The sequence below is a fragment of the Silene latifolia genome, chromosome X (genome assembly GCF_048544455.1).
Source record: "Silene latifolia isolate original U9 population chromosome X, ASM4854445v1, whole genome shotgun sequence".
Classification (NCBI taxonomy): Eukaryota; Viridiplantae; Streptophyta; class Magnoliopsida; order Caryophyllales; family Caryophyllaceae; genus Silene; species Silene latifolia.
In genome coordinates this window covers 334,282,879-334,306,253 of record NC_133537.1, presented here as the reverse complement: position 1 = coordinate 334,306,253, position 23,375 = coordinate 334,282,879, and the positions used below count along the sequence as shown (strand labels likewise).

At 37.9% G+C, this 23,375-nt stretch overlaps 1 protein-coding gene across 1 annotated transcript; it reads right to left on the bottom strand.

Moving 5' to 3' along the window:
- Positions 1-376: 376 nt before the first annotated feature.
- Positions 377-4,579, bottom strand: LOC141618870 (formin-like protein 1). Its single transcript, XM_074435933.1, has 4 exons — positions 3,249-4,579; positions 2,499-2,686; positions 1,770-2,014; positions 377-1,510 (listed from the first exon to the last, which is right to left on the bottom strand). The coding sequence occupies exons 1-4, from the start codon at positions 4,418-4,420 to the stop codon at positions 692-694; spliced, it is 2,424 nt and encodes an 807-aa protein (XP_074292034.1). The 5' UTR covers positions 4,421-4,579; the 3' UTR covers positions 377-691.
- Between the last annotated feature and the right edge of the window lie 18,796 nt (positions 4,580-23,375).

The following is a 23,375-nucleotide window of genomic DNA, read 5'->3' as shown; positions in this document are numbered from 1 at the left end:
TAAAAGGTAAACAAATACCACCGGACACAGCTCGATGTGAGTACGACCGTTTTGCGAAAAAGCTGTGTTTTGAATCTAAAAAAAATCGTGGGCGACTGGGCGTATGTATCGTTCTGTAGCCGAGTATCGGACATGCAACAGACTGCCAATGTAGCATCAGTTGCAGCAAGTCTCATTGAAGACGGGCATATCCATCACAAGCTGAAGACGAGTCAAATAATACCCAAATGGATAGATAAGATAAAAGCAGAATGCCTAGGGAGTAGTATTTTGCTTTTGTCTTATCTACCCATTTGGATATTACTTGACCCATTTTCAGCTTGGAACGGATATGTCTGTCTTCAATAAGAATTTGCGCATCAGTTGACGAAGCATGTTTATGAAGAAAAAATCCTGATAGATTTTCAAGAGTCTACAGGCCAAGTTACTCTAACCTACAATTACTGTTACTCCCATCCACTGCTTTACATAAAATGTACAAAATTTCACACCAGCTCCCAGAAATCTGACAAATTCTCCATACATTACATTCTACATCCATCCAACATCCCATTGCACAAAATCGCAACCAATCGTCTTTGATCATATAAATATGATCTATAATTCTAATATATGTTGCCAGAAATGGTCATATGCTCGGATGAACTAAGAACTAAGTACATTATACATACCCGAGAATCAAATGAACGTGTCAAGCTTTTACGATGTTTTCATTTTCATTTTCATTTTCAGAGGAACTGTCGCCATCAGAAGAGATAATAAACTCCGGAAAAGGAGGTTGAATGGCTGGATTTACCGATGTGGGATATTGTCTGACAGAGCTTATAACTGTTCGTTCATTAATCTTTCCGACTTCCTTGCATACTTGATCTAGAACACCTAGGAAATCTCTCACCACCGTAAATATTCTGAAAGGATGAGCCTCTTCTTTAGATAAGTTACCATGGAAATACTCGGTCAACTCCTTCACTTTAGCGAAAGCATTTCTCTCCTGCGATTGAATCAAACCAATTTCCACCTCCGACTTCTTTAAGAACACAGTCATGGACTCTACAAACCTCTTGTTGATCTCCATCATTTGATTTTCATCGCTTAGCATTAAAACTTCGTTAATCTTGGTAATATCACGAGTTAGCTTTGAAACATCAGTACTCAGGACATCAGAATCCATCGCAGCTGCCTTCTTGACATTCATCAGCTCCCCTCCGAGGCTTGAAACAACTTCCAGCCCCCTTTTTCTTGACTCAATCTGATCGGGTACAGCAGATTGATCAGCGCCTACTTGCGAACTACGAGAGCCCTCCGCTTTTATGATCTCCTGCACCACAAAGTGAAGGAGTGTTGTTTTTCCGTCTCTTCCCTTGATGTCAATAAGTTTGAGGAGTGTATCGAGCTTGAAGGCCTGGGCATCACCCCGATTAGTCCCTACATTCATGCGGTTTCCTGTCTTGAGGACCGCTTCTATAAGTTTCAGGAACACCCGGCTATTTCTAAGCTGTTCGCATGCTGCCTGCACATACACAGTACAAATTGCTTCTGTGAGACCGTCTCACAAACAAAAATTGTAATACTTAAAAGACTAACTTTTCGGTAGCAAGTCCAGAAGACATGATGGATTTCGAGGTTCAGCGCTTTTAGGGTAAATCGTCTAATTTGGAACTTTTATAACTCCAAACCTTGGAATCTTCATCGCATTCTACTCTACCAGAGACCAATATTCTACCCAAAATTTTGATAAGCTGGTATGTGACACGGAATCAAAAGTTTACCTCCAAAGTTTCAAACGCCTTCTTAAGATACTCAACATCGGAATCAAAAGTTGCCATATATAACATTGCGTCCACCCTTCTGAAAGCGAAAGGTACATTAAGTACTGCCCTGAGAAAGTTCTCTGCCGGACCAAGCCTCATTGGAGATTCATCCCTGTACTCGACAAGTTTCCTTTCTTCCTCTTTAGTTGGAGCCATTTTAAGTAAACTTTCTAGTAGCTCTACCCCTAAGGCATCTGCATTACCTGATACGTAAAGAATCCGAAAAAAAACATTAAATTCATCCGACAAATCACCCATAACGAAAACCATTGATAATCAACATGATAAACCACATAGCATGGAAAAAGGTCGTCAAGTTCAAACATTTAACATAACATTTCACCAAGTTGAAATCTCGAATGTATTACCCAGTCATGCGCGATAACCGAGATAGTTATCGATTCTATAATTAGCAGTCCAGTGTCTACACTCAACAGTCAACAAAACATTAAAGAAAAACACAAACAGGACAAGCATTCCACAACAAAAAAGAACAAGAAGCAACCTCGTCCTGCACAATTTGTCAGATTTTAATTTGTTAATAATCTCGGTGGGACAAACGATTTTTTCGAGTTGAATAAACAATTATGTTAGTCAAAAAGGAACAATTCATTGATATGTACACAATTATGAAAACAATTAATAAAACTATTTATTGATATCTTAATGAAGAAGAAAATGTAGTACCTTCCAAAAGTGCTTCACAGACTTCCTTCTCAGTAACACTAAGAGCCTTTAACAAAATCGCAATGTTTTGAGACTTCTTCGGATCAAGGACTCTATACTCTCCATTCAACAACGGTAACATTGATCGTCTTGCACCGTCTTTCGCTCCGTTCGCCGTGAATAATGTCTCTATCATTTCTTCATTCAACCTACAATAGCCCAACCAATAGTTTCCCTCTTCAACCCACAGTATATTCAATAATCTCTACTTAAGACTTCTGTGCAGAGAAATAATTTGTTTAAATTTAATTAAAATACTTCTCGCAAAAAAAATAAACAAATGATTGAGATAAAGAGTACTCCGTAGTCAACTAAACTTTAAACTTTAATCATTAATCATATTCAACCTATCACTTTTATCATTATTTGTCATAAGTCACAGACTTACAGTATAACTACTGTATAACATGTGAATATTGGTTGATTACACACTAAACTAAAAATTAGCGCAAAATTATCCGTCTGCCTCAATTATTTATTTACTTTTTAGACTATTACGCTCTATGTTACTTGTAATATTTCAAAATTAAACGTAAACAAATGATATTGGTTGATTACACACTAAACTAAATTAAATTAGCGGAAAATTATCTGACTACCTCAATCATTTATTTACTTTTTAGACTATTATGCTCTAAGTTACTCGTGCTATATACAGAATCAAACGTAAACAAATAATTGAGACGGAATGAGTAATAATAAGAAAATTACGTGAAGGAGCCAGGGTGAAGCTGATCCCAAACAGTAACCCGATCCGAACTAGCTCGAACTTTATCCCAATACAACGCCTTCAACTTCGGCTTAACACCACCACTACCGCCGCCGCCGCCGCTACCTTCACTCCTCTCTCCACTTAACCCTAAATTCCCACTCCTCTTCATCACCACCGGTCCCGACGGCGCAACCAACGTCGGCGGTCCACCTTTTCCCCTCATCATCGCCGGAGGCGGCGGTGGCGCCGGAACAAACTCCGCCTTTTCAGCTAACGCTTGTATCTCCACCGAAACATCGGAGTCTCTCCCCGGCGAATCATGCTCCGTCGACGAAAAACACGACTTTAACATCTCCGAGTTGTTAAAGTAATCATTTTCATGACCGAAATCGTGTCGAGACGAGTTACTCGGAGAAAAGAACTCTTCTTCGCCGCCGTGTCTCGCCGGAGATACACGGCGGATGTGGTTAAGTTCCGAACTGAGAGGAGGGAGCGGGTGGAGGTCCGGCGAAGCGGAACAGAGTTTAAGGTGATAAATAGGTTCGACGGTAGAGGTTTCCGCCATGGTACCGAGGTAAAGGAAGTCGGAGCTGGTATGTGACACGTGGTGAGCGGTGGTTGGTGGTTTGGACGGAGGAAGACCGTCGGAGGTTGGAGTGGAGTGAGGGTAAAGCGGTCGGAGTTCGGAAGAGGAACGGGAGTTTTTCCGACGGAGGAGGAGGAGAAACACGACGGTGACGATGACGGAGACGGAGACGAGGGAGATGATGAGGATGGTGTGGGAGGAGTGGTGGTGGGATGGTGAGGTGGTTGGGAGGGAAAGGGAGGAGACGTTGGCGGGGAATGTGGGGATGGAGAGGGTGGTTGGTGTTGGTGTTGGTGGTGGTGGTGAGGGTGGTTGAGGTGGTGGAGGTGTGGTGGTTGGGAAGAAAGGGAGGGCGGTGTCGTCGGTGGGGGAGGAGGTTGGGGAGGAGGGAGTGGAGAAGGGGAGAGTAGAGAGAGAGTGGCGGATTGGGGAGGTGGTGGGGGATTGGGATGGGGAAAGGGAGGTGGTGGTGGTTGGGAAGAAGGGGAGGTGGAGTATGCGGCGGTTGAGGTGGTGGTGGGTGGCGGAAAGGAGTGGGAGGAGGAAGAGAAGGAGGGTGAAGGAGGGGAGGAGTGGCGTCAACATGTTTTGTTTAGTTGAGGCCGGTAGAAGAAAGGTGTGGGTGAGGAGTAAAGATGTTCACAAGCAAACATATATGGAGGGAAGTGAGTGACTCACTCAAACTTGTTCCATTTTGGAGGTAACACACTATGTACTATGTAGGGGCACAATTGCACAAACGTTAACAATTGGAGGTTGACGGAATTTGATTTTAGATTACAAGTCTTACATTTAAGAGTTTATTATTATGGATTAGATTAAGTCCTGTTTTTTTTGAGTTAATTTCGTTAAATTTTCTAAAATTGAATTTATGTAATTTGAATTAATTAATAAGATCTAAATTGTGTTAAAGGAAGTAACTTTAAGTTCAAAAGAATAGAGTTGAATTGATTGATACTCGTACTTTGTAAATGAGTATAATAGTTTAAGCAACGTTAGTTCAAAAAGAAATAGAGTTTAAGACTATGGCCAAGCAAGGTCAATTGCTAGGTCATAACCTTATTTGGTCATGTTAATGACGTAATTAAGCAAGTATAAGTGGTGGCTTTTGATGGTTAATTTGTTACCTTCTAAATTAAAAGGTCAATTTGTGACCATTGTAGAACCAAATTGACCACCTTGGTGACCTTTTAGGTGTACAATTTCTATTGGTTGAACAATAAAAAAAAAAAGTATATAAAAATTAAGTAAAGCATAATTGGGAATGTTGTGTATTGGAAAATGATTGGGCTGATAATCTAAGTCGCGACCTTCTGCTTGGTAGGGTGAAAGCAAGTGAAGATAAATAAATTTGGATAAAAAGTAAAATCGAGTCGCAACCTCTGCTTGGGGATGGTCTAAGAATGTTATGATTTCAATCTTTGTTACCCACCTGTTATAGATGGATAAAAGAAATATGGTCTTAATTTGATTCGACAATGTTTTTTTTTTTTTTTTTGGCAGCTGTAAAGAAAGGTTTTTTGCATAAGCACATAGGACTTGACAAGTCCGGTGCTAGTACTACATTATTGATACAGAAACGTAAACTTAAACCAGGGGTGGGGTTACTTAAAACACGAGGTTTCTTCAAAGAGTTGTTGGAGTAGCACATTGAGGATGTTGGTCCTTTTCTTTTCTTCGGTAATTGAGCTTTAGGAAAGTACCTGCAACAAGACACACTCACGTCACGAGAACGTGGAAATTTACCTGGGTAGATATAAACATTGCGTCTTGGAGATTCTTCTCTTCGACTTTGAATTCTTGTTGATTGTCTTCTAGCATGAAACACTTTAGGACCCTTTAACTTCGATGATGTGAAGATGAAATATGGAGGTTGATGAGAAATAACACTAGACGAGCCGCATAAATCCGGGTGATTAACGAGCTCAGAGGATAAGCTTGGAGCAGCTTTCTCAACAGGCAGATTACAATCAATAGGCTTGTTAAAAACCACAGAAGATAAAGGCAACACATCACGTTTGATCCCGTCATCCACAGTGGTCATAGAACCGGCCCTTAAACTTTTTCGTCTTTTTCTTTCCTTCTTATAGGAAGTGACTGAGCATGTATCAGGCTCCTTGATACATGGTTTAAGAACTCGAATTTTCAGAGTTGACAAATGTGATTTCTGGAAAAAAACTCGCTTTCTTATCATCAAGGAGTTTTTTATAAGTACCCGCATCAATTTTTAGCACGGAGTGTCCTCCCTCTTTTTTCCTAAACTGAAACATTTTCTTTTCCACACCATGGGAATCCCCGATCAAATCTCTGTTAGGGCCATTCTCATCCAGAGAATTAACCATAGCACAACCATTACAGTTACAAGAGACCTCACTTGTAGTAGGCGAAACATCAATAATACAAGATTGTTGGTCCGAAACAAGCGTAACGGTATCAAGCTCCATATCACACTTCTGAGTCACACACGATTGGGTAAGAGTTTCTCCCAAGAAGTTGATGTTAATATCATGATAACTAGAAAGAGCAGCTTTAGAGTCACTATCAGAACAATTACCGGACTCGCTCAAAGCTTTCAAAGGGGGCTCATCATCTTGAACCTGAACTTTACCCTTTCCAGGTGGATCGTGCAAGGGGCGGTCAACAATACTCCTCTTGCCATTCCAATTAAGTGCAAGACAATTCTTAACTACACACAATTCCCTAAGAATGTCCTTATTCCCAGGCTCAACTAATAAAGCCGCTTCCAAATCACATTTAGCTTCTAAGACCTTATTCAACTTCATAAAGGCCAATCCTCGTCGGAAGAGAGCCTTAACATTATGGGGAAAAAAAGATAAAACTATAGAACAATGGTCCTTTGATGCCTCATATTCAAAAAGCTTTAAAGTACAAGCGGCTAAATTTAAATTCAAAGAGACCGCAAGATCAGACAAAGAGTTGGTGTCATCGTTACCCTCCATGCCAACAATAAGACTTAGGAGCTTACAAGCTTCATCATAGCAAGACGCAGCAACTCCAAAACAATTCTGCTTGTAAAAACTATTTCATCTATCCTTCAACTCCTTTATTTTAGGGAAGGGAGATCCCTTTATGTGCATAATATAATTCATCATATCCCACCCTTCATCTTCACAAAAATCCTCATTTAAATGAGAACAAGCAAATGATTGGAGAAACTTTAAACATGTCCGATTGGGATCCATAACAACAAACAATCAATCTTATACCAACAACAAAGCAACACCAGAAAACGAAACCCCAACCAGCATAAAGAAATCGATAAACAACAACCACCCCAGCTAAAAGACAGAGAAAAGCAGCTTAATGCTATTAAAACTAGACGAACTATTAACAATCACAAACCACAAGGAAGGGAGATCACCGACAGAGTTGCACGAGACGCAGATCACTGAAGAAAAGCGCTCCAAGGAAATCGCACCATTTGATGATAATCGCGATCTTGATCGAAAACCAATCGACCTTGAGAGCAAACACCAGACCGTAAGACCCAAAAAACCTCCCAAAACTGCAGCTAAAAGAAAACTACAATGATTAAAGATGAAAAAGTTCGGCTCGCCGGCGACGGAATGGATGAAAGCGGTGAGAGAATCGGCCGGCGAGCCGAGGAGCAGGCGATAAAGCTAGGGTTTTAATTTAGGGGAAATAGAACTTTCTCTCTCCTCGATACAGCCTGTCTCGATTCAACAATGTTTTTAAATGCAAATAAATTGCTATGTACTTTAATTTAGCTTTTGGGCTTACTAGAACTAAAGGATCAAGGATCATTTTCATCCCTATATTCGATTAATCATGTACCGTTAGTTTTTACACTTCTTTTAGATCAGTTTTCTAAGTAAGGTTTTACTTTTAATTTCTTTGTATATTAATCTATTTAAATTTTTTATAAGTTGTTGAAATTATCTATTTATTTTTCTATTTTTAGTTTATTTTTTAGATAATTGTATTATCAATTTTTATCATATAGTTTTCTGTTTCTCATCCCCAAAGGGATTGATTTATGTATCATGTATGATGTATGGACTTACAATTTCCCTAAAAACAAATAGTCAATGGTTTTTATTGACGTAGGTTTCATACCCTACTGATCCTACAAACTTAATCCAAACTTTTCGAATGTTACACACCAAAAAATTATGAGTAGTACACTCACCTATAGAGAGGTGGACGATGAGTTGGGCTGTGTTTGTGGGGTGAGTGAGCCTGATCCCACACCACATGCTGGGAGTGGGCGGGGCGAGCTAGGCTGGGAATTTGGTGGCCCTGAACCAGCCCAGTTGGGCAAAAAAGAGTAGTGGGCCATACGGGTTGAGTATAGTGTGGGTTGTGAATAGGTGAGCCCAAGCCCAGCCCATGGTGATGGTACGGGGAGCGTGGGCCGGACCTAGCGGGGTTGGTGGGGAGTGAGCTCGAGCGGACGCTGCTGGGTTGGAGTGAGCTAGGTTGGGGATTTGGTGACCCTGAACCGGGTGATTGGGAAAAAGGGGTAGTGAGCCACGCGGGTTGGACAGTGTGGGCTAGGAATAATAAGCGAGCTTTAACCCGACCCACGACGACGGGCCGTAGGTCGGGTCAATATGCTGGGGAGAAGTGGACCCGTTTAATGGGCCGTCCTAGTGTGGGGTAGGCTGGCCCACACATATGCCCGACTCTACACCTCTCCTTAATCTTTACATGTAACAAAAAGAAAGTAATAAATGAGTTGAATAGAAGGACTATACAACCTTAATAATCAATGTGTTAGATTATGTTTTAGCTTTTACTTAGGAAACAAAATTCAAATAATAGTAGTTGATCGAATATAAGAGTCCAGGAAATGGAAGGTAGTGTGAAAAGGATTGAAAATTTGTCAAAAAGTGTACAATGGACACCTGCGTTTAACACCTTCTCTTCAAATATCTTTATCTCATCTACATGCATTTAAGCTCGTGATCTTTCTTTGTTATTCAAAGTACTCTGTATATATATTTGTGTTGATTAAGAGGGAAAAATCCAATTCCACCGTCCAAAATTTATGTTGTTTTTGTTCTTGTAATAAGATGCCAATAATATTAAATGAAAGTTTGCAATTATGTGAAATATTGCAAACTTTGTCTGCATTATTTGATATATACTTCTCATTTTGTGTTTTGTGTTAAGGATTCATGTAACGAACATGAATATGCTGTTGACGAGAATTTAGTTTAGGTTATGAATGATAGATGAACCATGTCAACTAAAAACTATGGTTGAGACCCAACTATTATAATTATTCCTATTACGCTCCCTCACTCAAATGTCCATTGAGTTTAAAGAGTGGTTAGTTGTGCACCGGTTCCCCCGTACCGTGTACTGGAATTCCACTTCGAAAGTTTTGAGAAGTTTTGAGGTTGCCAGGATTTAACATCATTAATCATACTTTACGACACGACCTAGTAGATGATGGTCTGTTATAGTCAAAGGTGAAAACAATCATCACCTCTCGTATATTGTATATATACGAGATTATTTTGAGTACACATTGTATCCTCAAAATCCTACAATGACCACTATGAAGTGGAGAGCCGGGACGGGACGGGATCACAAGTTCGATTTTAAGTTTAACCCGACGAGATCTTTATTCATTATATTTAGACCAAAGGTTACAGTTGTTTTTTAGCACTATTTATGGTCGTAGGGAATCTTTGATATTATTTTTAATCTATAAGACAAAATATAGTCATGTGAGATCTTGTTTATCGTCATAAATGCTATAAGAATATCAAATTTTTATAATTTTTAATAGTGTAAGAAAAGATATACGACGTTATAAAACGCGTGTAATCGAAACAAAGTCAAATAAAGAATCGTAACCTTTGATCCGAATTGGGACTATTATCTTGGGTACGTACTTTGAAAAAAATCTGCTCGTTGCTCCCATCAATTCTATGGTTGCCTGGTTGGTACGTACAATTGGATGAAATAATCCTGGTAGAGGAAAAAGAAAAAACGAAGAAAAGGGGGTGGAAAGTATAAAAGGAGCAGAAATTATGGGGGAAAAACTGACAAAAGAGGAGACAAACGCGTTGTCTTTTTCTATATCTTATTGGAATGCGCATTTGAAAATTAGTAGTACTACTACTGCCTTATCATTTTGTAATTTTGTTAGTACAATTATAACCCAATTTAGATTACATTGTTGCATCACGCATGTATGTACTGGCCAAGGAATATTACCGGTACGTTAATCAACTGATCGAGTTTGGTGTATAAATGTTTCATAAACGTAATTGTATTATTGAGTTGTGTATCTCATTGAATAGATGACGATATATAGTAAACCACATTAGTCTAAACCCTGCAGGCGGTAGTGGGTAAATCAGAACTCTAACTCAATGATAGTCTTACTGCAATGGGCCTAATATCCTAATAATAAATGTACGAGTATTTAGCAAATTTCGCTTGTGACGGTGAACAACCCGAATTACTCTAAAAATTACTCTAAAAATTTCACCTCGACTCGTATTTACTCCGTACACACACAGTTATCCGGCATGCATTAACCTGAACCATATTGAGAAGTCTGAAACAAAATTTGCAGTACTAACAAATTCTGGTGTCCAAGTATCATGCAGGACTTCAGGAGGAAGGACACTGATGCACTGAACAATGTCTCTACTGAAATACCCGTGCCATCTGCTACATACTAGTCTGTATTCTGTAACCATGCTTGAGAGTTCTCAAAGACGGATACTATTTTCTGTAAGCTTAAAACTGGTTGGTTAAGTAAATACAAATTCACATGGTAAATGGTCTAGAAACTGTCAAAATTTTTATCTTTATTGCCATTATGTAGTATTGATCCGTCTTAAATTTAAAATGAATAGTACCCGTCTTAAACAAGTTATTGGTCCAAAAATGCTCTCTTTAGTTAATGAAGAGTTAAGAACGATAAACACCTAAGAGGGGGAGGGGGTGAATTAGGTGTACCTTTTAAAAATTTTCTCGTTTACTTGGTTAATGACTAACACAAGTAAGATCTATTAGGTACGAGTTTGAGAAACTTAATGGATTGTAAGTTCACAAATCGGTGCAGTCTATCAACAAGATGATGAATCGTTGCACAAAGACGCAACGAGATAGGTAGATAAAAATGCAAAGGACAAACGAATGTAAAAGTAAATAAACAAACAAGACGATGTTTTAAAAATTGGTTCGGCTCCTACTCCGGAGCCTACGTCCAACCGTTATTTTATTGCTTGTTTAGAAATTTACTCAAACTTAACTAAACCCCTTACAATGAAAATAACTCGCCAACCTACTCCGGTTGCAATTGCTTGAAGCTACTCCGCTTCAAGACTTTCCCTTGCTCAAAGCTACTCCGCTTCAAGACTTAAAGTTCTATCTCAACGGTTTACAGTCGAATCTCGGTGGTTCACTTAAGAACATGGAGATTACAATTAAGACCTAAACACGAGAATCATTGAACATATTCGTTTATGCAACGATTAAGCGAAACCGATACTTGGAGATTTTACTGACTTTGAAAAACAAGTGAAGGCTTTTGAAAATGAAAAACGGTTTTGCAAATATTTGAAGAACAAAGCTTAAAATCTTTGAAATGATTTTGCAAATGTTTTACAATGAGTGTTCTAAAAAGTCTTGCAATAAATGATAAATGAAGTGGCTATTTATAGAGAAAGGAAGTGTGTAAGAGAAGGATCTTAACACTTCTTTAATCTAATATCCATAGGTTTGTAGTATGCATTTTCATTTAAAATTATAAAAGAACAATCAGGTTTGTGAGGCTCAAGGTGGTCGTGCATTTTTCCAAAGCAAATGAGTGTTTCCCATAAAATATGGGAACTCACAATTTTGCCACAAATGGAAAAAGCATAAGACCTATTTTTAGCATGAAAAACAACTTGCACAAATGGGATTGACATCTTTAAATTATTGTGCAAGCATATTCTTTTTGTTCTTTTTGTTCTTCAGTTTTGAAATAATATTCCTATTGAACATAGAAAGACTTTATAAAGAATTTCAAACACTTGTGAATTTTTCGGAAAATTCTCCATACGTTAGTACCGAAACCTTGGTGCAACAATCCACAGAACTGTTGCATGGTTTTGCAATCACTTATGCATAAAGAGGATATGTTTAACTACCTCGTTTACAACATTCATTCTAGGCAATGGGCTTTCTTGTCTTGCCTTCATCTTGAATTCTTGATCATCTTGTTACTTTGATTAGCTTGTGGACTCTTTGATTGATCATCAATAGCTTCAATTTTGCTAAACAATTTAACTAAGAGGCAAACAATTAAATAACAAATGAAACTTGGCATCATCAACCAAATGTGTTCTAACAAATTCCCCCTTTGATGATGGCAAGTTTTAAATATGTGTTAAGTTCCCCCTAAGCCCATGGTGAGTCGGTCTTTGAACCATATTCAATAAGACATCAAATAAACATGACATGATCAAGGTGAATGAGGGTCAACATGCTTATCCTAAGTAGAACATCTAATCATTATAGCTAAGACAATTTTACGGTGAACGTTAGCCTAAGAGTCATTGAATGAACATAAACACATAATTAACATACTTCCCCCTCTTGACATCATCAAAAGAAGGATGAAAACATGTTCAAGTAGTACAAGATAAACCACCAGCAAATTGTTCGAGAAAAGCTTAAAAACAGTTCACAGATTGCATGAGATATTAAGACAAGAAGCCAAAAGGGTTAGGAAGGCAATTTGGGCAAAAGATGGTTCGTTCATCATCATCGGGAACATTTCTTCCAAAGATTTGGACACGCTCTATGAGATATTCATTGATGGTTTTGAGCGCAACAACTTACTTCTTAAGGGTCTCATTATTGACAACAAGTCTAGTCACAATGGTCAAAATCTTATCTAACTTCGCATTTACCGGACCCATTGCAACAGTTGATCCAACTGTTGCACCAGACTTAAGCTTTTTGGCCGCTTTGGGATTTGATCCTCATGGTTTGGGTTTTGTGTTTGGTTTGAGATGAGATTCAACAAGTGGTTCATCACCATCACCAAAAGGTTCTGTGATTTTGGATTTGGATTTGGATTTGGATTTGGAATTGGGGGTTTTCGGTAAAGAGGGGATCAAGACCGTTATCAAGTACCTTGTCATAATTGTTTGGTTCATCAATTTGTTCATCATTTGGGATGAACTCATCTTCATGCATAACCTCCTTTTCTGTTTTTTCGACTGGAGTATCCATATTTTCAGCAACATCATCATTTTTCCCACCTTCGGTTTCCTTTATGTTTTCAACAATTTTTTTTTTTTTTTTTTTTTTTTTTTCACTCACTCTATCTTTCTCCTTTCCTTTTTCTTTTTCGACATCAACTTCTTTTTCAACAATACTTTCAGCTTCTTTTTCTTTCTCAACATCATCAACATTCTCCTTTTCTTTTCCTTTTTCGATAACAACCACTTCTTCAAAAACATCTTCAACGATCACTTTCTCTTTGTTGATTTCACTTGCCAATTCATTAAGTGTAAGCTTATCTTTCTCAGAATCAATATCGACATTAGAGTCCAACATCATTGAAATTTGGGGACTCCTCTTTAATCCACCACGACCTCGCCCTTTGCATGTCATGGTTTTCTTTCATGCAACAGTGGACTTGACTGTTGCAGGCTTGGTAGGGGACGGTTGAGTTTTGTCGGATTTTTCGATAAATGCAGCGGATTGGGTGACCATTTTTAATTTGGCAATGTATTCTGGGTTGAAGGAGTTAATAGGAGGGTCGGTTGGTTTAGTGAGGGTGTGGATAATGAGCGCTAGTTGAGTGTAAGAATGAAGAATTGATGCTCAAAAAGTGGGCTAGATGGAGGGATTATCTTGATTTGAAATAAGGTGAAGTTGAGAGGCTCAATGAAATAATTCACATGCAAGTGCAAGATTTTAATTAAAATTCTCGGTCCATTTTGCATGTTGGAGATTTTGACATTTTAAACTTTAGACATGTACATCCCTTTTTCTAGTCAATCATATAGGAAAAATAAATTAATTAGAGTCACATATCACCCAACAAACCAATTTCCAACCGAAGTTTTACGAATTGTTCTCTTTCCAACGGTTTTGTAAAAATGTCCGCAATTTGATTTTTCGTTTTACAAAAGTTAAGACTAATTGTTCCTTTTTCGACTTGATCACGTAAGAAATGATGCCTAATCTCAATATTTTTAGTACATGAATGTTGTATTGGGTTCTTTGAAATGTTAATTGCACTAGTATTATCGCAAAATATCGGAGTTGTTTCGAAGATCATACCATAGTCGTGCAATTGTTGATGAACCCAAATGATTTGTGTGCAATAGAGTGTTGCACTGTTGTATTCACTTTCAGCCGTGGACAATGATACCGTGTTTTGCTTTTTGGATGCCCAAGTGGTTAAATAAGGGCCCATGAATGTAGCAATTCCGGATGTGCTTTTTATGTCCACCGTGCTGCCGCGTAATCCGCATCATAGAATCCTACAAGATCAAGTTCGTAATGAGATGGATACCAAAGATGCAAGTCTTGTATTCCAATCAAATACTTGAAAGTCCGTTTGACGGTTTTAAAGTGTTATTCCTTAGGATTTGATTGGAAACAAGCACATAAACATACGCTCAATTGAATGTCGGGTCGACTAGTGTTTAAATAAAGCAATGAACCAATCATACCTCGATACACCGTTTCACTAACACTCTTACCATTTTGGTCTTGATCAAGTTTAATACCATTGGTGTAGCAACGGGTTTGGCATTAGTCAACCCAAACTTACTTAGCATTTACTTCAAATACTTTTGTCGATGGATCATGGTGCCTTGTTCACTTTGCTTAATTTGGAGACCAAGGAAGAATCCAAGTTCTCCCATCATGCTCATTTCAAACTCAGAAGTCATAAGATCCGAAAAGTACTTATAAAGAGTGTTGTTAGTTGCACCAAAAATAATGTCATCGACATACACTTGCACAAGCAACAGTTCCTCTGACTCTGACTTGATAAACAATGTTTTATCGACCGAACCACGTAGAAAACCATTTTCTAACAGGAATTTTGAAAGTCTATCATACCAAGCTCGGGGAGCCTGTTTTAAACCATAAAGTGCTTTGTCAAGTTTAAATACGTGATTAGGGAACTCATTGTTTATAAAGCCCGGAGGTTGTTCGACAAAAACTTCTTCTTCAAGATAGCCATTTAAGAAAGCGGTTTTAACATCCATTTGAAAAAGTTTTATGCCAACATGAGATGCAAAAGCTATGAGCATTCATATGGCTTCAAGCCTAGCTACTGGTGCAAAGGTTTCATCGTAGTCAATCCCCTTTTGTTGACTAAACCCTTGTACCACTAGTCTAGCTTTATTCCTTACGATTTTTCCACTATCATCAAGCTTATTACAAAAGACCCATCTAATACTAATTACAGTACGATTATATGGTCTAGAGACAAGATGTCATACCTCATTCCTCTTGAATTGATCTAGCTCCTCTTCCATGGTCGTCACCCAACATGAGTCATTAAGAGCAATGGTGAAGTGGCTAGGTTCGATTTGTGAGAGATATGGATTGTAGGCACAAAAGTTTTGGAGGAATGACCTGGTTTTTACTTCTGATTCAAGGTCACTAGTCTGATTTGTGGGAGGATATGAGCTTTGGCGTTTCCATTTTCTTGGAACAATGGTGTTGGAGGCTTCATTTGTTTCGTTTGGTTCTGATGCAACAATTTCGATGGATCGTTTGCATGAGGTGATTTTGTGAGGGTGATTGTGGATCAGTTTCTGTTTGAGTAGTGAATGGTTCACTACCATCCTCATTCCCCCTGGATGAGTTAGCTCTATTTAAAGATGAGGAAGGGTTTGTTCCCCCTGAATTTTGGCCAGCTTCTTCATGCAACAGATGCTCTGACTGTTGCACAACTTCCTCAACCTCTTCCACCATGTCCATGTCATGACAAATCATTCCAATGTCGAAATCATCATCCTTCTCTTCATCATCAGCCTGTTCATTAAACATAAAAAGACTAGATTCGTCAAATATTACATGAACGCTTTATTTCATTTTCATAGTCCTTTTGTTGTAAACTTTGTAAGCTTTACTATGACTAGAATAACCAACAAATACTCCTTCATTACTACGAGCATCAAATTTACCTAGGTTGTTTTTGCCATTGTTGTGAACAAAGCATTTAATACCAAAGCATTTTAAATGTGAGATGTTAGACTTTCTTCCTCGTAGTAATTCATAAGGTGTTTCGTTAATTATTTTCTTAATCATGACTCGGTTGTAGATGTAACAAGATGTTTACGGCCTCGGCCCAAAAGTTCTTTGGTACTTTAGAGCTAATGATCATAGTCCTAGCCATGTTTTCAAGAGTTCGATTCATTCGTTCCACAACCCCATTTTGTTGAGGGGTTCTTGCGGCCGAAAAATTATGGCTAATACCATGATCATTACAATAGTCCTCAAATGATGAATTCTCAAATTCGGTTCCATGGTCGGATCTTAAGGATGCAAGTTTTTAGACCAAATTTGTTTTGAACCATTTTAACCCAAATTAAAAATTCATCAATTGCTTGGTCTTTGGAACTTAAGAAAAGTAGCCAAACATATCTTGAAAGGTCATCTACAATCACACAAATATAGCGACTTTCACCCTTGCTAACAATACGCATGGGTCCACATAAATCAATGTGAACAAGTTCAAGGACATGAGAAGTGCTAACACAATTTTTGGATTTAAAGGAGCATTTAACTTGTTTACCTCTAACACAATCATCACAAAGTGATTTAAACTCAAATTTCATGTTAGGCATGCCATCTACTAGGTCAAGTTTCTTGAAAGTATTAAGGGTTTTAGCATTAACATGACCCAACCTTTTATGCCAAAGCAAAGGGTTATTTTTGTGAACACTCATACATGATAAAGTTTGACCCGACAATGAGCACAGGTTAATCATGTACACATCTTTGACACGCTTACCTTCAAGAATTAACTCTCTAGTTTTACCATCAAGTATTCTACATATACTAGCATGAAATTCAACAATGTTACCTCAATCACACAATTGTGAAATGCTTAGAAGATTGTGTTTCAAACCTTTGACAAGCAACACTTTGTCGACACATAGTGACTTTGACTTACCAACTTTTCCAATACCAATGATTTCACCTCGTTTGTTGTCACCAAAAGTCACCATGCCACCTTTGTAGGCTTCTAGCGAGAGGAATTGGTTTTCTTCTCCCGTCATGTGACGAGAGCATCCACTATCTAAGTACCAATTGTGCGCCTCCCACTAATGCCTATACAAGATCAAACAGTTAGTTTGGGAACCCAAACAAGTTTGGGTCCCTTCTTGACACTAGCTTGTTTCACCAAGTCTTTCTTGATCCATAACTTTTTAGCTAATTTAGTGTTCTTTTCTAGGTCACGTTTTCTCTTTTCACAATTGTTAAGCTCATGACCAGTATTACCACAAGTAGTTGCAAATAACAAAATCGGGAAGTCCAGCGTACTTTCGTCTTCTAAACTCGCTTTTGCTTGGGTCTTGGTTTCGGATGCAACGGTGCGTGCTCTTTGTTGCATTTGAAACCAAGTTCAAAGATTCTTTGCAAGCTTTTCATACTCTTGGGACTGTTTTAGAGGAAATTTTAAAACATTCTGACTTCCTTCCCATTTTAGGTGAAAAATCTTAGCCTCATCTAGCTCTTTGGTTAATGTATCAATTTTAGCAAGATGATTAAGATTTAGTTGACCTACTTTGTCGAAAGCGTGTTTAGCATGTCTTACTTCATCACTAAGCAATAAACCAATTTGCTCAAGTTGCTTGTTATCTCTTTTACACAAAGTGAGGTCACCAGCAGAGAGTCACGTTCCTTAATTAGCGAGGACACATGTTTTGTGAGAGTCTCAATTTCCTTTTAGACTCGGATGCAAATGCGATTGCATCATCATTGCATGGATTTGTTCAGCCTTTTCGAGTTTCTATTTGAACAAGAAGGTCATCGTTTGATTTTTGCACTCGATCTAAAGCACTTTTAACATGACTTGACTCGTCGTTCAACATTTCAAAGAATTTTGACAAGATCATCTTTTTGAATTTCGCATGTTGCAAGATCAATCAAGAGTTGGTCACATTCTTTTGTTAGTGAGGACACGATTTTGACGAGGGACTCATCTCCTTTGTTAGACACACATGCAACAAAGTGCGGTGCTCTGTTGCATGCGTTTCATCAACCCTTTTAGCAAGAAACAAATTCTGTTTTCGGAGCTTTTTAATCTCCTTTTCAAGACTCAATGATGTACTAGGTTGATCAACCTCATTTAGACATTCTTTCAAACCAACATTTTCTTCGGCTATGTCTTCAATTTCAGTTTGCATAGCCTCTAATTTATTATTTTGGACACGACACTTATCAATGAATTGGTCTAAGAGGAGACAAACTTTGTCTTTAGAGAAAGATCGAACCTTTTTCTTGAGCTTATTTACCTCATTGTCCAATCAAATGAGTTCACGGAGTGAGCCATAAGACATTTGACATTTTGTTTCTTTGTTGACTTTGGAACATCATTGATTGATTGAGAAGAGATGCACATTTTGGCGTCTAATTCTTCCTCAAGGACATCGTCCTCATCGAATCGGACATGCCCCAAATGGTTTGTCATTACTTCATTCTTGTATTCTCTTTTAGCAAAATCACGCTTTTCTTTAGATTTGATGTCATTCCACTTAGGACATTCTTTTATTTGGTGACCGTTGTCACCACATTTGAAGCAACCCATAGTGGAACTAGATCTTCTTTTGGGAAAACGTCTTTTGCTAGTATAGTTATTTGACCTTTGTGAGTTTCGACCATTAATCATGCCAACAATGTTTTTGGTGAACATTGCAAACTCATCATCTTCATCCTCCTCATCACTTGAGAGAGCATTGAGAGCGAGTCCTTTCCCTTTAGAGCTTTCACTAGAGCGCTTCATGAGAGTTAACTCATGAGCCATGAGTGAGCCCATAAGTTCATCAAGGGACAACAAGGAAAGGTCTTTAGCTTCCTCAATAGCCGTAACCTTCGGTTGCCATTTTTCAGATAGGCTACGAAGGATTTTACGGACTAAATCCTCGGATTCAAAGTTTCTACCTAGACTCTTGAGGTCATTAACAATACTAGAGAAGCGTGAAGACAAACTATTAATTGACTCATCTCTTCCCATGTTGAACATCTCATATTGTTGCATGAGAAGATCAACACGGTACTTTTTGACTTGTGACGTTCCCTCATAAGCAAGATTTAGGGTGTCCCAAATTTCCTTTGCCTAGTCACATCCGGATATCCGGTTAATCTCTTGTTCACCGATGCCATATTGAAGGATGGACATGGCTTTAGAGTTTTTCTCGACTTTCCTATAATCGGCTTCAACATATTTGTCCTCACTTTTGAGGGACTTAGTGCCATCGGCATTAGTCATCTCAATTTTGAGGGGACCCTTTTGAATGATCAACCAACATTCGTAGTCCGCACTTTTGACATAGTGCTCCATGCGGTGTTTCCACCAAGTATAGTTTTCCCCCTTAAAGATGGGAAACTTAGTATGTTTTGAATCGTCCATAACTATAAGATCAACTCTTTGGTTTTAACCAATATCAAGAGCACAAGGCTCTGATACCAATTGAAGAGTTAAGAACGATAAACACCTAAGAGGGGGAGGGGGTGAATTAGGTGTACCTTTTAAAAATTTTCTCGTTTACTTGGTTAATGACTAACACAAGTAAGATCTATTAGGTACGAGTTTGAGAAACTTAATGGATTGTAAGTTCACAAACGATGCAGTCTATCAAGATGATGAATGATGATGCACAAAGACCGGCAACGAGATAGGTAGATAAAAATGCAAAGGTCAAACGAATGTAAAAGTAAATAAACAAACAAGACGATGTTTTAAAAATTGGTTCGGCTCCTACTCCGGAGCCTACGTCCAACCGTTATTTTATTGCTTGTTTAGAAATTTACTCAAACTTAACTAAACCCCTTACAATGAAAATAACTCGCCAACCTACTCCGGTTGCAATTGCTTGAAGCTACTCCGCTTCAAGACTTTCCCTTGCTCAAAGCTACTCCGCTTCAAGACTTAAAGTTCTATCTCAACGGTTTACAGAGTCAGAATCTCAGTGGTTCACTTAAGAACATGGAGATTACAATTAAGACCTAAACACGAGAATAATAAGCGAGCTTTAACCCGACCCACGACGACGGGCCGTAGGTCGGGTCAATATGCTGGGGAGAAGTGGACCCGTTTAATGGGCCGTCCTAGTGTGGGGTAGGCTGGCCCACACATATGCCCGACTCTACACCTCTCCTTAATCTTTACATGTAACAAAAAGAAAGTAATAAATGAGTTGAATAGAAGGACTATACAACCTTAATAATCAATGTGTTAGATTATGTTTTAGCTTTTACTTAGGAAACAAAATTCAAATAATAGTAGTTGATCGAATATAAGAGTCCAGGAAATGGAAGGTAGTGTGAAAAGGATTGAAAATTTGTCAAAAAGTGTACAATGGACACCTGCGTTTAACACCTTCTCTTCAAATATCTTTATCTCATCTACATGCATTTAAGCTCGTGATCTTTCTTTGTTATTCAAAGTACTCTGTATATATATTTGTGTTGATTAAGAGGGAAAAATCCAATTCCACCGTCCAAAATTTATGTTGTTTTTGTTCTTGTAATAAGATGCCAATAATATTAAATGAAAGTTTGCAATTATGTGAAATATTGCAAACTTTGTCTGCATTATTTGATATATACTTCTCATTTTGTGTTTTGTGTTAAGGATTCATGTAACGAACATGAATATGCTGTTGACGAGAATTTAGTTTAGGTTATGAATGATAGATGAACCATGTCAACTAAAAACTATGGTTGAGACCCAACTATTATAATTATTCCTATTACGCTCCCTCACTCAAATGTCCATTGAGTTTAAAGAGTGGTTAGTTGTGCACCGGTTCCCCCGTACCGTGTACTGGAATTCCACTTCGAAAGTTTTGAGAAGTTTTGAGGTTGCCAGGATTTAACATCATTAATCATACTTTACGACACGACCTAGTAGATGATGGTCTGTTATAGTCAAAGGTGAAAACAATCATCACCTCTCGTATATTGTATATATACGAGATTATTTTGAGTACACATTGTATCCTCAAAATCCTACAATGACCACTATGAAGTGGAGAGCCGGGACGGGACGGGATCACAAGTTCGATTTTAAGTTTAACCCGACGAGATCTTTATTCATTATATTTAGACCAAAGGTTACAGTTGTTTTTTAGCACTATTTATGGTCGTAGGGAATCTTTGATATTATTTTTAATCTATAAGACAAAATATAGTCATGTGAGATCTTGTTTATCGTCATAAATGCTATAAGAATATCAAATTTTTATAATTTTTAATAGTGTAACTAAAGATATGCACGTTATAAAACGTGTCTCGACAAGTGCAATAAAGTAACTGTAACCTTTGATCTGAATTGGGGACTATTATCTTGGGTACGTACTTTGAAAAAAATCTGCTCGTTGCTCCCATCAATTCTATGGTTGCCTGGTTGGTACGTACAATTGGATGAAATAATCCTGGTAGAGGAAAAAGAAAAAACGAAGAAAAGGGGGTGGAAAGTATAAAAGGAGCAGAAATTATGGGGGAAAAACTGACAAAAGAGGAGACAAACGCGTTGTCTTTTTCTATATCTTATTGGAATGCGCATTTGAAAATTAGTAGTACTACTACTGCCTTATCATTTTGTAATTTTGTTAGTACAATTATAACCCAATTTAGATTACATTGTTGCATCACGCATGTATGTACTGGCCAAGGAATATTACCGGTACGTTAATCAACTGATCGAGTTTGGTGTATAAATGTTTCATAAACGTAATTGTATTATTGAGTTGTGTATCTCATTGAATAGATGACGATATATAGTAAACCACATTAGTCTAAACCCTAGACGGTAGTCGTCGTAACTTGTAACCTAACTCTAATGATAGTCGGCCCTAATGGGCCTAATATCCTAATAATAAATGTACGAGTATTTAGCAAATTTCGCTTGTGACGGTGAACAACCCGAATTACTCTAAAAAATTACTCTAAAAAATTTCACCTCGACTCGTATTTACTCCGTACACACACAGTTATCCGGCATGCATTAACCTGAACCATATTGAGAAGTCTGAAACAAAATTTGCAGTACTAACAAATTCTGGTGTCCAAGTATCATGCAGGACTTCAGGAGGAAGGACACTGATGCACTGAACAATGTCTCTACTGAAATACCCGTGCCATCTGCTACATACTAGTCTGTATTCTGTAACCATGCTTGAGAGTTCTCAAAGACGGATACTATTTTCTGTAAGCTTAAAACTGGTTGGTTAAGTAAATACAAATTCACATGGTAAATGGTCTAGAAACTGTCAAAATTTTTATCTTTATTGCCATTATGTAGTATTGATCCGTCTTAAATTTAAAATGAATAGTACCCGTCTTAAACAAGTTATTGGTCCAAAAATGCTCTCTTTAGTTAATGAAGAGTTAAGAACGATAAACACCTAAGAGGGGGAGGGGGTGAATTAGGTGTACCTTTTAAAAATTTTCTCGTTTACTTGGTTAATGACTAACACAAGTAAGATCTATTAGGTACGAGTTTGAGAAACTTAATGGATTGTAAGTTCACAAACGATGCATGGCTATCTGTCTATGCAACGATGATGATGAATCGTTGCACAAAGACTGCAACGAGATAGGTAGATAAAAATGCAAAGGACAAACGAATGTAAAAGTAAATAAACAAACAAGACGATGTTTTAAAAATTGGTTCGGCTCCTACTCCGGAGCCTACGTCCAACCGTTATTTTATTGCTTGTTTAGAAATTTACTCAAACTTAACTAAACCCCTTACAATGAAAATAACTCGCCAACCTACTCCGGTTGCAATTGCTTGAAGCTACTCCGCTTCAAGACTTTCCCTTGCTCAAAGCTACTCCGCTTCAAGACTTAAAGTTCTATCTCAACGGTTTACAGAGTCAGAATCTCAGTGGTTCACTTAAGAACATGGAGATTACAATTAAGACCTAAACACGAGAATCATTGAACATATTCGTTTATGCAACAGATTAAGCGAAACCGATACTTGGAGATTTTACTGACTTTGAAAAACAAGTGAAGACTTTTGAAAACAAAAAACGGTTTTGCAAATATTTGAAGAACAAAGCTTAAAATCTTTGAAATGATTTTGCAAATGTTTTACAATGAGTGTTCTGAAAAGTCTTGCAATAAATGATAAATGAAGTGGCTATTTATAGAGAAAGGAAGTGTGTAAGAGAAGGATCTTAACACTTCTTTAATCTAATATCCATAGGTTTGTAGTATGCATTTTCATTTAAAATTATAAAAGAACAATCAGGTTTGTGAGGCTCAAGGTGGCTGCATTTTTCCAAAGCAAATGAGTGTTTCCCATAAAATATGGGAACTCACAATTTTG

Coding starts and splice junctions, on each gene's coding strand:
- LOC141618870 (XM_074435933.1), bottom strand. CDS start 4,420: ATGTTGACGCCACTCCTCCCCTCCTTCACCCTCCTTCTCTTCCTCCTC. Junction 2,687..3,248: donor CTTCACCCTGGCTCCTTCAC/GTAATTTTCTTA, acceptor GGGCTATTGTAG/GTTGAATGAAGAAATGATAG. Junction 1,511..1,769: donor AGGCGTTTGAAACTTTGGAG/GTAAACTTTTGA, acceptor GTGTATGTGCAG/GCAGCATGCGAACAGCTTAG.